General features: G+C 41.0%; 1 protein-coding gene across 2 annotated transcripts in view; it reads left to right on the top strand.

Moving 5' to 3' along the window:
• Positions 1-16706, top strand: part of tnfaip8l3 (tumor necrosis factor, alpha-induced protein 8-like 3) — a 29190-nt gene extending 12484 nt beyond the window's left edge. For both annotated transcript variants that reach the window (XM_088371631.1, XM_088371630.1), the window contains one exon: positions 15099-16706. In XM_088371631.1, the coding sequence (XP_088227757.1) occupies positions 15099-15661 (563 nt within the window). In that variant the 3' untranslated portion in view covers positions 15662-16706. The remainder of the gene's footprint in view (positions 1-15098) is intronic.
• Positions 16707-17818: the final 1112 nt, after the last annotated feature.

Raw genomic sequence — 17818 nt, 5'->3', positions numbered from 1 at the left:
TCCCCACGGTGCGAGCAGACATAAACTGACACATTTGCAGGAATGAATCTGTCTTCAATCACATGCAGTAGCATTAGGCCAACTAAATTACATTAGCTCCAATGCGAGAGCTGTGTCAACTATTCGGTCTTTGCAAAGATAACTCAACTCCAACCACCGCTGAATGGTAGCAGTCTGAGAGCCGCAGTGAGACACTTCACAAATATACATCATTAGAGTCTGAATAATGTTTTACCTTCAAATACCGTGTTATTTTCCTAAACAGATTAGGTTACGTTTACCCAAGGTTGGGATAAACAACAGCAAATTTACTATTATTTATTATTTTAATTTTTGAGTTTTTTTGGCTTGCAGAATATGGATGTCACCAAGTGTGGGTAATTTATAGCTATGATTTTTTCCAGAATTTAACTAGTGTCGGCTCGTGAGTGAACGACTCGTTCAAACGAACGAATCTTTTCAGTGAACGAGAGTGAACGAATCACTTCCTAAAGTGATTCAGTGATTCAGTTCATATGACTTTAACCAGTAGGTGTCGGTAATGCACATTGAAGCTGGTGCCACCACGCCATAAATCAAAACGAAGAAGAAAATGACGTCATTTCCCGTTCACGAACGAGTCCTGAATTGCTTTTCCTGTTCCACCACTTCTTTTAAGCACGTTTTCTTCAAGCTAACTGCTAATTTTATTGCATGAAGGGATGCGCCGTTATGCAACAACGGGGAGATTATGCTTCTCTTTGGGTAATCTTGATTTTATAACACGTGTAGTAGTTTTTAAATAATGTGTATGTATATATACGCCTAAATATTATTATCCAATATATCTACTGCAATTTCACATTAGATTGCTGGTTTGAAATTTACTATATTATTTTTAAATATACATTTATGTTAAAACGTGTCTGGTGTTTTATTCCTTGTTTTTATATTCGCCAATTAAAACATAAAAATCAGACATTTGGTTAACTGCTTTACATGACAATATGTGTTTTACGTTGTTATATGAGTTGGTGTCCCCCAAAATAACAAATGTCGGTGTTACATATCAAGTTGCTCCCATGTTATCTTGCTCCCCGTCTCGAGTTGCGACTGATATTGTTAGGCGAGTTGTGCAGTTTTGTGTTTCGTGACTGCAGATTCGTCACAGCGACTTGGAAATTCCCTGATTCCAAAACTGTTCAAATTCTAAATAAAAACACTGAACGTAACGTCTCGTTTGCATTTCCGATTGGTTGCAAACAATAGCAAACACTAAAAAGAAATAGAAAAGTCATCAACGGGATTTGCACACGTGACGCAAAGAAGTAAGAAAAGTCTACTAGGCGGAGCCTTAACCGTTGAGCTATCGTGACACATACCGTTTGTGTCAGACAATGTTCAATATAGCCAACAACACTAAATTACTCGGCGAGGGTACGCGTTGATCTGACCCGCTCATGTTAACTGGTGGGGACATATTGTTATCGGATATATCTACTGCAATTTTGCATTAGATTGCTGGTTTGAATTTTACTTTTAATGTTTTTCGAATAAACATTGATGTTAAAACTTGTCTGGTGTTTTATTGTTTTTATATTCGCCAATTAAAACAAAAATCGGACATTTGGTTAACTGCTTTATATGACAATATCTGTAGGTACACCTAATGGACACTTCAATAGGTACACGAGGTAAAAAAAAAAAAAAAGAATAAATAAAGGGTTAATTGCACAATAAAAGCACATTCCCATACCTGGGATCGAACCAAGCTCTTACGGAGCAAGAGCCTATGTCATTATTTAGTCGGCTATTTCGACCTGGAAAGCCTACGCTCGTCTCCACTATTTAGTACTAGTGATGTGCATTCCAGTTTGAACTGAATCTTTAGAATTGGTTCACTCAAAAGATTTGTTCAAAAGAATCGTTCACTACACTTTATTTATTTATTCTTTTTTAATCACAGGCCGCTTCAATAGGGAAAAAGCTTAAGTCAGGGGTGTCCAAGTCCAGTCCTCGAGGGCCGCATTCCTCCATGTTTTCCAAGTTTCCCTCGTTGAACACACCTGAATCAATGATCAGGCTCCTGCAGAACGTGAGGATGAACTGCGGCCCTCGAGGACTGGACTTGGACACCCCTGCCTTACACTGAGTGCCAAAAGTCCCAATGATCGTGAGCAGCAGGGGGGGCCCCATTTCAACCCCTTACACTGAGTGCCAAGCAGGGAAGAAATGGGTACCATTGTTATAGTCACTGGTATGACTCGGCAGGGGTTTGAACCCACAACCTCCCAATCTCCCAATCTCAGGGCGGACACTCTCCTCTTAGGCCACTGAGCTGGTAAACACTTGTATCGTAGTATAACACTTATAGACGTTTTTAAATAACGTGTATACCTATATACGCCTAAATCGATCGAACCAAGCTCTTGCCGAGCAAGAGCCCGAGTCACTAACCAGTGGGCTGTTTCGACCGGCAGTCTACAATAGCTTGCGCTGTTTTGTACGAGCGATGTGTATTCCAGTTCTTTTAAGTGAACTGAATCTTTAGAATCGTTTCACTCAAAATATTTGTTCAAAAGAATCGTTCACCAAATCGTTCGCTACACTTTCTTATTTATTTTATTATTTTTTTTACCTCGTGTAGTGTTCCAAAATATCCCATAATTATCTGCCTAAATAATTGTGATTAATTCAAAACTATTCTACTTGTTAATACCTACAAAATAACATATTCTAAACGGAGATTGCATTGACCTAATTTTCACATGGTCCTTGTTTACATTTTGCATTTGACACTGACAGCTGTTAAGTGCCACGTTAGGGCTCTTCTTGTGTAAGTTTTATTTGTTATGGGTTTTCTTTGGGTACTTCGAAAGTGTCATTTTAAATTGTACTTTGCTAGGTGTTCGTGTACACAACGTGTTGTGATGACATCTGCTGTGGAGTCTTCAGAGCTAGTTGTGAGCTGCTCCATAAAATCATACATGTTCCATAAACTGAGAGTAAGGCTTCCATAGGTTAGTGGTTAGTGCTCTGGGCTTTCACCCCAGCGACCTAGGTTCGAATCTCAGTGCGACCCAAAAAATTTTATCATGGAAAATTTGCAACACAGTTGCTCGTGTAACCATAAAACCATACATGTCCCATGCACTGAAAGCAAGGCTTCCATAGGGTAGTGGTTAGTGTTCTGGGCTTTCACCCCAGCGACCCAGGTTCGAATCTCAGTGGGACCCAAAAACTTTTATCATAGAAAATTTGCAACCCAGTTGCTCGTGTAACCATAAAACCATACATGTCCCATACACTGAGAGCAAGGCTTCCATAGGATAGTAGTTAGTGCTCTGGGCTTTCACCCCAGCGACCCAGGTTCGAATCTCAGTGGGACCCCAAAAAATTTTATCATAGAAAATTTGCAACACAGTTGCTCGTGTAACCATAAAACCATACATGTCCCATGCACTGAGAGCAAGGCTTCCATAGAGTAGTGGTTAGTGCTCTGGGCTTTCACCCCAGCGACCCAGGTTCGAATCTCAGTGGGACCCCCCAAAAATTTTATCATAGAAAATTTGCAACACAGTTGCTCGTGTAACCATAAAACCATACATGTCCCATGCACTGAGAGCAAGGCTTCCATAGGGTAGTGGTTAGTGCTCTGGGCTTTCACCCCAGCGACCCAGGTTCGAATCTCAGTGGGACCCAAAAACTTTTATCATAGAAAATTTGCAACCCAGTTGCTCGTGTAACCATAAAACCATACATGTCCCATGCACTGAGAGCAAGGCTTCCATAGGGTAGTGGTTAGTGCTCTGGGCTTTCACCCCAGCGACCCAGGTTCGAATCTCAGTGGGACCCCAAAAAATTTTATCATAGAAAATTTGCAACACAGTTGCTCGTGTAACCATAAAACCATACATGTCCCATGCACTGAGAGCAAGGCTTCCATAGGGTAGTGGTTAGTGCTCTGGGCTTTCACCCCAGCGACCCAGGTTCGAATCTCAGTGGGACCCAAAAATTATCATAGAAAATTTGCAACACAGTTGCTCGCGTAACCATGTAACCATACACTTCCTTAGAGCTAGGGTTAGGGTTAGACCTAGGGTTAGTGCTAGTGTTAGGGTTGGGTTAGGGTTAGAGCTTGGGCTAGAGTTAGGGTTAGAGCTAGGGTTAGGGTGAGAGCTAGGATTAGGGTTAGAGTTAGAACTAGGGTTAGAGCTAGGGTTAGGGTGAGAGCTAGTATTACGGTTAGAGTTAGGGTTAGGGTTAGGGTTAGAGCTAGGGTTAGGGTTAGAGCTAGGGTTAGGGTTAGTGCGAGGGTTAGGGTTAGTGCGAGGGTTAGAGTTAGGGTTAGGGTTAGAGCTAGGGTTAGGGTGAGAGCTAGGATTAGGGTTAGGGTTAGAGCTAGGGTTAGGGTTAGAGCGAGGGTTAGGGTTAGAGCTAGGCTTAGGGTTAGAGTTAGAGCTAAGGTTAGAGTTAGGGTTAGGGTTAGAGCTAAGGTTAGGGTGAGAGCTAGGATTAGGCTTAGGGTTAGAGATAGAGCTAGGGTTAGAGCTAGTGTTAGAGCTAGGGTTAGGGTTAGAGCGAGGGTTAGGGTTAGTGCTAGGGTCAGGGTTAGAGCTGGGGTTAGGGTTCGTTTTTTTTTTTCAACCATTTTAAACTTTTTTTTTTTGTTTGTTTGTTTTTTTGAAAAAAAAACTACCATTTTAAACTACCATGTATGGTAGTTTTTTTTTTCAAAAAAAAAAAAGCGTTTTAAATTTTATTTTTTTTTTTTTTTTTTAAACTATCATGTATGGTAGTTTTTTAAATTTTTTTTAAAAAAAAATTGTTTTTTTTTTCCCCTATTAAAAAAAAAAGAAAAAGCATAACCATTCGGGTTAGTGCTAGGGTTAGTGCTAGAGTTAGGGTAAGGGTTAGTGCTAGGGTTAGGGTTAGAGCTAGGGTTAGTGCGAGTGTTAGGGTTGGAGCTAGGGTTAGGGTTAGAGCTAGAGCTAGGGTCAGAGCTGGGTTAGGGTTAGGGTTAGAGCTAGGGTTAGGGTTAGAGCTAGGGTTACAGCTAGGGTTAGGGTTCGTGCGAGTGTTAGGGTTAGAGCTAGGGTTAGGGCTAGGGTTAGGATTAGAGCTAGGGTTGGGGTTAGGGTAAGGTTAGAGCTAGGGTTAGGGTTAGGGTTAGGATTAGGGCTAGGGTTAGGGTTAGAGCTAGGGTTAGGGTTACAGCTAGGGTTAGGGTTCGTGCGAGTGTTAGGGTTAGAGCTAGGGTTGGGGTTAGGGTAAGGTTAGAGCTAGGGTTAGGGTTAGGGTTAGGATTAGGGCTAGGGTTAGGGTTAGGGTTAGAGCTAGGTTTAGGGTTAGGGTTAGAGCTGGGGTTAGGGTTAGAAAAAAAAAAAAACAATTTTTTTTGAAAAAAAATTTTAAAAACTACCATACATGATAGTTTAAAAAAAAAATAAATAAAATTTAAAACGCTTTTTTTTTTTGAAAAAAAAAAAAAAACTGCCATACATGGTAGTTTAAAATGCTAGTTTTTTTTTCAAAAAAAAAAAAACTACCGTACATTTTTTTTATATTTACATTCAAAAAAAAAAATAAACTTAGTTTAAAATGGTAGTTTTTTTTTCAAAAAAAACAAAAAAAAACAAAACCCTAACCCTAACCCTAACCCTAAACTACCATACATGGTAGTTTAAAATGGTTGAAAAAAAAAAAAACGAACCCTAACCCCAGCTCTAACCCTGACCCTAGCACTAACCCTAACCCTCGCTCTAACCCTAACCCTAACCCTAACCCTAACCCTAACCCTAACCCATGTAACCATACACTTCCTTAGAGCTAGGGTTAGGGTTAGACCTAGGGTTACGGTTAGTGCTTGTGTTAGGATTAGCGCTAGGGTTGGGTTAGGGTTAGAGCTTGGGCTAGAGTTAGGGTTAGAGCTAGGGTTAGGGTGAGAGCTAGGATTAGGGTTAGAGTTAGAACTAGGGTTAGAGCTAGGGTTAGGGTGAGAGCTAGTATTAGGGTTAGAGTTAGTGCGAGGGTTAGGGTTAGAGCCACGCTTAGAGTTAGAGCTAGGGTTACGGTTAGAGCTAGGGTTACGGTTAGAGCTAGGGTTAGGGTTAGGGTTAGAGCTAGGGTTAGGGTTAGAGCTAGGGTTAGGGTTAGAGCTAGGGTTAGGGTTAGTGCGAGGGTTAGAGTTAGAGCTAAGGTTAGAGTTAGGGTTAGGGTTAGAGCTAGGGTTAGGGTGAGAGCTAGGATTAGGGTTAGGGTTAGAGCTAGGGTTAGGGTTAGAGCGAGGGTTAGGGTTAGAGCTAGGGTTAGGGTTAGTGCGAGGGTTAGAGCTAGGCTTAGGGTTAGAGTTAGAGCTAAGATTAGAGTTAGGGTTAGGGTTAGAGCTAAGGTTAGGGTGAGAGCTAGGATTAGGGTTAGGGTTAGAGTTAGTGCGAGGGTTAGAGCTAGGCTTAGGGTTAGAGATAGAGCTAGGGTTAGAGCTAGTGTTAGAGCTAGGGTTAGGGTTAGGGTTAGAGCGAGGGTTAGGGTTAGTGCTAGGGTCAGGGTTAGAGCTGGGGTTAGGGTTCGTTTTTTTTTTCAACCATTTTAAACTTTTTTTTTTTGTTTGTTTTTTTTTTGAAAAAAAAACTACCATTTTAAACTACCATGTATGGTAGTTTTTTTTTTCAAAAAAAAAAAAAGCGTTTTAAATTTTATTTATTTTTTTTTTTTTAAACTATCATGTATGGTAGTTTTTTACATTTTTTTTAAAAAAAAATTGGTTTTTTTTCCCTATTAAAAAAAAAGAAAAAGCATAACCATTCGGGTTAGTGCTAGGGTTAGTGCTAGAGTTAGGGTAAGGGTTAGTGCTAGGGTTAGGGTTAGAGCTAGGGTTAGTGCGAGTGTTAGGGTTGGAGCTAGGGTTAGGGTTAGAGCTAGAGCTAGGGTCAGAGCTGGGTTAGGGTTAGGGTTAGGGTTAGAGCTAGGGTTAGGGTTAGAGCTAGGGTTACAGCTAGGGTTAGGGTTCGTGCGAGTGTTAGGGTTAGAGCTAGGGTTAGGGCTAGGGTTAGGATTAGAGCTAGGGTTGGGGTTAGGGTAAGGTTAGAGCTAGGGTTAGGGTTACGGTTAGGGTTAGGATTAGGGCTAGGGTTAGAGCTAGGGTTAGGGTTACAGCTAGGGTTAGGGTTCGTGCGAGTGTTAGGGTTAGAGCTAGGGTTAGGGCTAGGGTTAGGATTAGAGCTAGGGTTGGGGTTAGGGTAAGGTTAGAGCTAGGGTTAGGGTTAGGATTAGGGCTAGGGTTAGGGTTAGAGCTAGGTTTAGGGTTAGGGTTAGAGCTGGGGTTAGGGTTAGGGTTAGGGTTAGAAAAAAAAAAAAAACAATTTTTTTTGAAAAAAATTTTTAAAAACTACCATACATGATAGTTTAAAAAAAAAAAAAAATAAAATTTAAAACGCTTTTTTTTTTGAAAAAAAAAAAAACTACCATACATGGTAGTTTAAAATGGTAGTTTTTTTTTATATTTACATTCAAAAAAAAAAAAATAAACTTAGTTTAAAATGGTAGTTTTTTTTTCAAAAAAAAACAAAAAAAAAAAAAAAAAAAAAAAAACAAAACCCTAACCCTAACCCTAACCCTAAACTACCATACATGGTAGTTTAAAATGGTTGAAAAAAAAAAAAAAAAAAACGAACCCTAACCCCAGCTCTAACCCTGACCCTAGCACTAACCCTAACCCTCGCTCTAACCCTAACCCTAACCCTAGCTCTAACCCTAACCCTAGCTCTAACTCTAACCCTAAGCCTAGCTCTAACCCTCGCACTAACTCTAACCCTAATCCTAGCTCTCACCCTAACCCTAGCTCTAACCCTAACCCTAACTCTAACCTTAGCTCTAACTCTAACCCTAAGCCTAGCTCTAACCCTCGCACTAACCCTAACCCTCGCTCTAACTCTAACCCTAACCCTAGCTCTAACCCTAACCCTAGCTCTAACCCTAACCCTAACCCTAATCCTAGCTCTCACCCTAACCCTAGCTCTAACCCTAACCCTAACTCTAACCTTAGCTCTAACTCTAACCCTAAGCCTAGCTCTAACCCTCGCACTAACCCTAACCCTAGCTCTAACCCTAACCCTCGCTCTAGCTCTAACCCTAACCCTAGCTCTAACCCTAACCCTAGCTCTCACCCTAACCCTAACTCTAACCCTAAACCTAGCTCTAACCCTCGCACTAACCCTAACCCTAGCTCTAACCCTAACCCTCGCTCTAACTCTAACCCTAACCCTAGCTCTAACCGTAACCCCAAGCCTAGCTCTAACCCTAACCCTAGCTCTAGCCGTAATCCTAGCTCTAACTCTAAGCGTAGCTCTAACCCTAACCCTCGCACTAACTCTAACCCTAGCTCTCACCCTAACCCTAGCTCTAACCCTAACCCTAATCCCAGCATTCACCCTAACCCTCGCGCTAACTCTAACCCTAACCCTAGCTCTAACCGTAACCCCAAGCCTAGCTCTAACCCTAACCCTAGCTCTAGCCGTAATCCTAGCTCTAACTCTAAGCGTAGCTCTAACCCTAACCCTCGCACTAACTCTAACCCTAGCTGTCACCCTAACCCTAGCTCTAACCCTAACCCCAGCTCTCACCCTAACCGTAGCTCTAACTCTAACCTTACCTCTAACCCTAACCGTAGCTCTAACCCTAACCCTAGCTCTAACCCAAGCCCTAATCCTAACACTAGCACTAACCCTAGCTCTAAGGAAGTGTATGGTTATATGGTTACACGAGCAACTGTGTTGCAAATTTTCTATGATAATTTTTTTTGGGTCCCACTGAGATTCGAACCTGGGTCGCTGGGGTGAAAGCCCAGAGCACTAACCACTACCCGAGGGAAGCCTTGCTCTCAGTGCATGGAACATGTATGGTTTTATGGTTACACGAGCAACTGTGTTGCAAATTTTCTATGATAAAATATTTGGGTACCACTGAGATTCGAACCTGGGTCGCTGGGGTGAATGCCCAGAGCACTAACCACTACCCTATGGAAGCCTTGCTCTCAGTGAATGGGACATGTATGGTTTTATGGTTACACGAGCAACTGTGTTGCAAATTTTCTATGATAAAATTTTTTGGGTCCCACTGAGATTCGAACCTGGGTCGCTGGGGTGAACACCCAGAGCACTAACCACTACCCTATGGAAGCCTTGCTCTCAGTGCATGGAACATGTATGGTTTTATGGTTACACCAGCAACTGGGTTGCAAATTTTCTATGATAAAATTTTTGGGGTCCCACTGAGATTCGAATCTGGGTCGCTGGAGTGAAAGCACAGAGCACTAACCACTACCCTATGGAAGCCTTGCTCTCAGTGCATGGAAAATGTATGGTTTTATGGTTACACGAGCAACTGTGTTGCAAATTTTCTATGATAAAATGTTTTGGGTCCCACTGAGATTCGAGCCGAGGTCGCTGGGGTAAAAGCCCAGAGCACTACCCACTACCCTATGGAAGCCTTGCTTTCAGTACATGGAACATGTATGGTTTTATGGTTACACGAGCAACCGTGTTGCAAATCTTCTATGATAAAATTTATGGGGTCCCACTGAGATTCGAACCTGGGCCGCTGGGGTGAACGCCTAGAGCACTAACCACTACCCTATGGAAGCCTTGCTTTCAGTGCATGGAACATGTATGCTTTTATGGTTACACCAGCAACTGTGTTGCAAATTTTCTATGATAAATGTTTTTGGGTCCCACTGAGATTCGAACCCGGGTCACTGGGGTGAACGCCCAGAGTACTAACCACTACCCTATGGAAGCCTTGCTCTCAGTGCATGGAACATGTATGGTTTTATGGTTCGATCCCAGGTGTGGGAATGTGCTTTTATTGTGCAATTAACCCTTTATGTATTTATTCTTTTTTTTTACCTCGTGTACCTATTGAAGTGTCCATGAGGTGTACCTACACATATTGTCATATAAAGCAGTTAACCAAATGTCTGATTTTTATGTTTTAATTGGCAAATAAAAAAAACAAGGAATAAAACACTAGACAAGTTTTAACATAAATGTTTATTTGAAAATAATAATAATAAAAGTAAATTTCAAACCAGCAATATAATGTGAAATTGCAGTAGATATATTGGATAACAATATTTAGGCGTATATATGCGTACACGTTATTTAAAAACTACTACACGTGTTATAAAATCAAGATTACCCAAAGAGAAGCATAATCTCCCCGTTGTTGCATAACGGCGCATTCCTTCATGCAATAAAGTTAGCCGTTAGTTTGGAGAAAACGTGCATAAAAGAAGTGGTGTTTCAGTGAGTGGTTCTTCCTTTCCTTGGCAAATCGTATATCGATATTCTGGTTTACATAGTTCACGCCAGGAGGGAGACGCAACACATTCCCTGACTGAACCGTTGATGCACGGGAAGGCAGTTCACCCATGAACTCGTTCGCGAACGGGACCGTCAGGATTCGTTCCCTCACTGATCCGTTCACGCGATGAACTGGAAATGCAAATCACTCACTCACTGATTCGTTCACTCACAGCTCCGTTCAGTTGGGGAACGGGAAAAGCAATTCACGATTCGTTCGTGAACGGGAAGTGACGTCATTTTCTTCTTCGTTTTGATTTACGGCGTGGTGGCACCAGCTTCAATGCGCATTACTGACACCTACTGATTGAAGTCATATGAACTGAAAAAAGAACGAATCACTTCAGGTTAAAAGATATGATATAACGTGGTGCCTTGTGTTTCATTCAAACCACATGAACTTTATATTTGACTGGCTCCCAAAGCACCAAGAAGCGATAACGGCAATTATGAAAAATTCTCATTACTGTGACATTTCAAAAGATTCAAGGAAGCCTTAATGGACTATTCACGTCTGAGGAATATTGACTGCAATATGTAGATAAATAGAAAATATATTTTTGAGATGCGGCTGTCATCACTTGCCGACAACACCCCTAACCTTGAGCATCTCAGCTCTTTTCCTGTTTGCACTAAAAACATTTAGAGGCGGGACAAAAAAGGTCCTCATGCTGAGGCAAATAGATCGCGTGTTGTTGCGTGTGCACGACACGCACGCATGTGGTCATGGTCGCTACGTTTTTTTGTGCCCTGCAGCAAAACAACACATGCACCTGCGGCGTGTCACCTGGTGTCATCGGATGCTGAACATCTGCGTGTTGTCGTGAGCAACACACGCATGTATGTGCGTGCATGTATGAGTGGGTGATATCTGATCCAGACAGGAATTTTTTTTGGGGGGGGGGGGCTGTGGAGAATCACAGATAAATCATTCTGACCTGTTGCATGGCTGTAGGGAAGTCCTTTAATATTTGGAGAATTCATTTAGCCATTTTTTCCTCCCTAAAATAATTTAATTCAATGTAGTGGGTCATTATTATTATTATTATTATTATTATTATTATTATTATTATTATTATTATTATTATTATTATTATATTTGCTTAAATTTTGCTATTCACTGAAAAACCCGCTCATTCACGGTTTTGTTCTCTACATCATAATTATAATCGGGGTCAAGGAAGTATGTGGGAGTAATACATCTCCATTAAGAGACTAACATTTTTGTATGTCACAGAAGAGCTAAATTTAGCTTGGGTTGTTAGTAAAAGTTACAGAGTCTTTGGCGCATGTGCATGGAAAGTATATGTGCACTTCTGCTGCATTTTTCTAAATCAAATCATCTGTGAGCCATTTATTGTTAAGGATGATATAAGTGTCAGTGTTTAGCATCATAGTTTGTGGTTTGAACATTTGAAATATGTCATTCCCACAAAATATTGGCAGAATGTTTCCCATCTGCGGTCGCTTCTGATATGACATTCATTTTGGTCACATTCCACACATTTGTCGCATCACGCCATAAAATCCAAGAAATACGATGAGGTACAGCAGCAGTTTAGCAGACGTGATCTGCTGACTAAGGATGCGTTCAGATAGAGCATGTCTTGTTAAATTCTTCACTGTTGATTAAGTGGTTTTAGACCTTCCTGTACATGTATTTCCGAAAACTAATATTTGCCAGACTAAAAGGTAATAACTAAATCCAGATGTACTCTGGAGATGGTGCCATAGATTTTTTTTTGCAGGGCAGCTTTGGCTGCTTTCCATGTTCCACACTGTATGTATATTTTGATGTAATGCAGCAGAAAGTGTTTACTCAGCACTCCAAAAACATCAGGCAGGACAAAGAGGGACTGTCTAGTCAACAGCCAATGCCAGCAGAGCCATGGGCACCTTCCTAATCCTAATGTCTAAAATGAACTTTCAAAACACTATTATGTAACCCCTTTGGTGGACACGTGGCTTCTATGGTTGGACGGTCCTCTGTAGAGAGCTCTTGAGTTGATTGGCACCTATTGGCTTTACAGAAATAACTTTGCAATGGTGATGTTTTTTTAATCCCTACATTAGTAAACAGAACTGTGCTTTCCACTCCTTACTTGTTCCAAATAGGCTGGGTGCTTTTTCCAACCTAAATTAATGATGACACATTGGATGAAAGCTGTAAATAGAGAGAAGTAAAGCCAACTGCAAGTGCGTACAATATTGCTTTTCATTTCAATTAGGGCTACTGATATCAAATATTTGATCAAATATTGAAGATTATCCTATCAGTTATCATGGTCCACACTACTACTGTGACTATGAGTGTGTGTGGCTTTGAAAGGTAGGTCTATGCCTGGTGAGTGATGTGGCATCAGCCAATTAGATTGACCACAAGTCAAACTGGCTGTTTAACTGGCTAACCATTAGCCAGTCTATGGCTATGGTAAATGCCTGAGCGTCATTCAGCAGCTCTCCAATGAAAGTACTTATTACGTGTTATTTATTGCCATTTATTCTACAAAGCGATTAAAAATATATTACAATAAGCTCTCTACCTAAAAAATCAGCTTACCAATAACTTGTTGGTAATAGTAGACTTACAGAGACTTACTTTTCTATTCATTTGCTAGCTTAAACTACTGTTTTTCTATTTTAATACAGATTTTTTTTTCCATGCGTTTGAATGTTTCTTTTTCCAACTCCTGCTGATATATTTCACTTATCACTGATTCATTTCTGAAGTTGACAGTGCACATATTGTTTTATGTTTACAAAGCTGTTGCTTTCATCAATTGTGCTTTCACGGATTGTTCCAGTTTGCTTGGGAATATCAGCGGCTCACAACAAAAAAATAATAAATGTGCTTCAAAGCAACAGGACATGACAGTGATAAAAAGCCTCTTGATGTGAAACACAGATCTGCGTAATGAAGACCACACTGTTGCATCCTGACTATAATGTATACCATGACATCCACATTGTGACATCTAAATGTATTTCCAAGCACAACTTGATGCAGCTGGGATGAAACTATTAACAGTTTTTGGCGGCGGGTGTATATAGTAAGTCATGGCCAGTGACGTGCCAAGGAAGGCCATGATGACGTCGTCCCTGGGCTTCCAACTTAGGGGTGCATCCAAACCTAGGTTGATGGGCATTACAGCTGAATTTTGAAGAGTTTACCAGATTCCGGTTTCTGACAATCATTTCTCATACACCCACACCCCAAAACAGTAAAATAAAATTGGATTTTAATATTGGTGTTGCACATATTTGCAGTGGAACTGTAATGACAAGTGGATGACAATCGGCATGTTGTTATTTGTTTCTTTTTGTGTCTGTTGTGTGTTTGTCAACCACAAACAGACCCCCAGCCCCTACCCCCTGCTGTTGGGCCTCTTATGAGTTCTCACTCATCCTCCCATGATGCCATTCAAAAGAGCAGAAAGAGGGCACATGCCATCATCTGTATTTTGAAGTGATTGCAGACAGTCGTTTGTTTTTTTTGTTACTAAATGTCATGCTGGGCTAATTATATGTTCGTGAAATGTCATTTTGCTTTAAACTAACTCACGAAAATGCCACCAACCGGCTTTCACCAATTTTGCTACAGCTTTGAGCCTCTTGTGTATATGCACCCACACATAGACACATGTTTAAATGATCGTGCTTCTCCAACTTTTCACAAGTGCCACTGAATAAAATACTTAGCTCGCTATGTACCATCATAATGACCAACATTAAAATGCTACTCCAGTTCCAGGGCACAGTTTGGAAAAAATGTCATTACAGATTAACAGTTTTGTTTGTATTTTCACATCCTATTTTCTATCAAATACATCGTTTTTTGTTGGTGTTGGCCATCGTAAATCAGAGTCCGCCTTTCCTGTAGCATTCCTTAAGGATCAAATCAAAAGATTAAAGCGCAACCTTTTCGCGCTCTACATACTTCCTCTTGGAAGTGTTAACAGCAAATTTGTATGCAGATGACTTCCAAATTAGTTTTCATTCCAATCCTGATAGGACCAATGAGATCAATAAGATTAACTAAATATATTAACTTGCTTGTCCATGTGACCCAATACTTTTGTCCAAACAGCTTTTTCCATTGTGACCAAGATGTTTCTACCATGCTACCACTTCACCAACTGTTGCTTTTCTCACAATGTGGCATCTGCTCCGCCCTAAAATAAAATAAAGCTTTCATTAGACAATCCCTCACATACACATGCACACAAATTTTATGTCAGACTTTGCTGATCTTGACAAGTTTGGCTAAGTATAGTGCACAGCTGTGAAGCATGCGGACAGAGAGTGTGCAGAGGCGTTGTTATCTGTCTGCAGCTGTTTGATGTTCTCTACAGTAGATAGTAATCATTCCTCCCTCAGTCAGCCCACTGCATTGCTGCCAATTGCAAGAAGGCCGCCGCCCTGTTATAGAATGTGCTTGCACCACACTTCTGCACCAGTACATCTGTTCAACTCCACACTACGCTTCGATTTATTCCTGCACTTGTGTAAATATCTGCTCAAGAAAGACATTTTTCCTTTATTGAGTATTTTTGCCTCACCACTTTTGAAAACATATATACAGTATGTCCTTTCTACCTGTTATTTTGTCAAAATAAGCTTGTTATTTTAGCCACAGATGATGACAAAATGTAAACAAGACATAATGGTGCTCAAGAAATTCGCATCAACAGCCAGGCTGTAAAACACAACAACTTTTAGCCCACCCTTCTCATTTCTCACTCTTCCCTCTCCCTCCCCAAGGCCACGAGAGCTTCAACTCGCGCTCCTTGGCTCTGCAGGCCCAGAAGAAGATCCTGAGCAAGATGGCGACCATGGTGGTGGCCAACATGCTAACGGACGACACCAGCAGCGAAATCCTAGACGAGCTCTACAAGACCAGTCGCGAATTCACCAAGAGCAAGAAGGAGGCCCACAAGATCATCAAGGACGTCATCAAGATCGCCCTGAAAATCGGCATCCTGTACCGCAACCACCAGTTCAGCCCCGACGAGCTGGACACGGTGGAGCGATTCAAGAAGAAGATGAACCAGGCGGCCATGACGGCGGTGTCCTTCTACGAGGTGGAGTACACCTTTGACCGGAATATTCTCTCCGAGCTCCTGCTGGAGTGCCGGGACCTGCTTCACACGCTGGTCGAGCAGCACCTAACGGCTCGCTCTCACGCTCGTATCGACCACGTTTTCAACCATTTCGCCCATGGCGAGTTCCTGGCCGAGCTCTACGGGGATGGAGATGAGTACAGACTGTCTCTGAGGAAGATCTGCAACGGCATCAACAAACTTCTGGACGAGGGGACGCTTTAACCTTTCACCTGTCTCACACCATCTCACCGCCTGACCACTTCCTGCTCACCCTCCCACTGCTTGCATCACTTCCTCCTTTCTTTTGGTCAACTTCCTGTTTCCTGTATCCGTTTCCATGGAGCCAGTTGTAACATCCTGCAGATGCGGCTCACTGTGGTGTGTCATTGCGACTGTATGTCTCCATGCCTACACTTGGACAATGTGCGTCATGTATGTGTTCACGGGAAGCTGTTTGATTATTTACAGTGGGCTAAAAAAATCCATATATAATTCACGCGCATTAAAATGCAATGAGAAGTAAAAATGAAACCTACCATAATCATTCAACATGTGTTTTCAAATAAAATGGATTGGTTGGTGCATGTGTGTGGGGGGGGCTTTAAGAAAATTATTTGATGGAAAAAAAAAAGTGAATGGCAGTTTGTGTGGGGGGGGGTCTCTATGGAAAATCATTGGTCAAGTAATTCATATCCTTGCTATTCAGCTTGAGGTCCATGTACCTGTCGACTTTTTATCCTCACTAATACTAGCAGAACGACGAGGCCGCTCTAGTTAAACAACAAATCTAGTTGAACAAAATGACTTATTTAGCACTCCTAGTTTTGCCTTTGGCCAACTAGTATGACTTGTGTACCCTTGACATTCCACTAGTGTGCTGAATTGTCTTCCCAGTAAATGGACCTAAAGCTTGATAGAAAAATTATCCATTACATCCTCAAGCGGCTTTTTTATGTACATTCCTTTGTGTGTGCAAAAATAAATGCACCAATGGCCCAAAAACATGCATTAAGGTATATTTGCATTTGGAAGATTGTGGTAATCAATGTGTGTGTGTGTGTGTGTATGTGTGTGAGTGTGTGTGTGTGCTTGTGTGTGCGTGCGTGTGTGTGTGCACGCTTGTGTGCGCATGTGTGTTCGTGTGTGTTCGTGTGTGCATGTATACTTATGGACTTGGCATGAATCATCTGTACATAAAATCAATGACAAGTCAAACTTCTCCAGAGTGTATCACTTGTCTTTTAGTAAAGATTTCTTGTCAAAGTCATCTTGTCATTCCTTCTGATAATAATTGCAAGAAAATGATAGCTTCTCACATCTTGGCGCTCATATATATAAATATATATGTTATATGGATGGATTGAATGGTGAAAATAAACCACAAATTGCACACGAGGTCACAGGTTTCCTGTGGGCTACCCAAAGATGCACGCGAGACATGACTTTGCAGACTAACGTTTTGAAATACCACCATATAGAGCATTTCTGCTTCAGAGGATGCCTTGCGGTACTCTGGCCTACAGACATCGTGTCAGCATCCGCCCTTTCACTCTTAAATGTTAAAAGACAAAACCATCAAAGTTAGCCTTGTGGTTATTTTTCATCTACACAAAAAAAGACTTTCAAAAACTCTTTGAAGTTTTGCTTGAAATATGTCCACCTCAACTGTGAATCAGATTTTGACCATGAAATACAACGATGATTCTCAAAATGTGGAACTTGGGTTCTCTCATGTGCTATGCAAAAAAAATCCTTAAGTGCAGTTCTGTTTAGGTTTGCTAAGTTCACATTCAGACATGTATTTAGTTATTATACAACACAATTGAATAATTTTCACAGGCACACTTGTTTAAACCTTTTGTTTAAAAGGTTTGAGAAGCAATGATATGGGCAAATATCCAGGCACAGTTGTTTAAACCTTTTGTTTAAAAGGTTTGAGAAGCAATGATATGGGCAAATATCCAGACACACTCAATTCACTTCATCAAAAAAATAAAATCTGAATTGCTTGTTTTATTTGCCTCAGAATTTTAATATTACTTTAACTTCCAAGAAACTGCAACTTTATGGGAAGTTATAAAAATCTTTCTTTTGCTCCTGACTGAGTTTAATGTGGAATACCTTAAATGACAACGTTGTCTCTCACGTCCAACATCAGTGACAAATGGTCTGCTGGATGAATGGATGAACATTTTCACGTCAACCCACCTACTCGAGATCCGGAATTGACTTTCATAGTTAAAATATGTAATGCAGTGACCTCTAGTGGTAATTGGTGAATCAGCACGACTCCAAGCCTGGTCTCTTTTTTTTTTTTTTTTTATGAAAAAAAAAATGCACGGACATTTTATTTAAGCAGAAAAAGCTTTTCAGGGGTAT

The sequence above is a fragment of the Syngnathus floridae genome, chromosome 3 (assembly GCF_059516105.1).
Source record: "Syngnathus floridae isolate MCC-2025c chromosome 3, RoL_Sflo_1.0, whole genome shotgun sequence".
Lineage (NCBI taxonomy): Eukaryota > Metazoa > Chordata > Actinopteri > Syngnathiformes > Syngnathidae > Syngnathus > Syngnathus floridae.
This window is presented reverse-complemented; position numbering and strand designations above follow the sequence as displayed.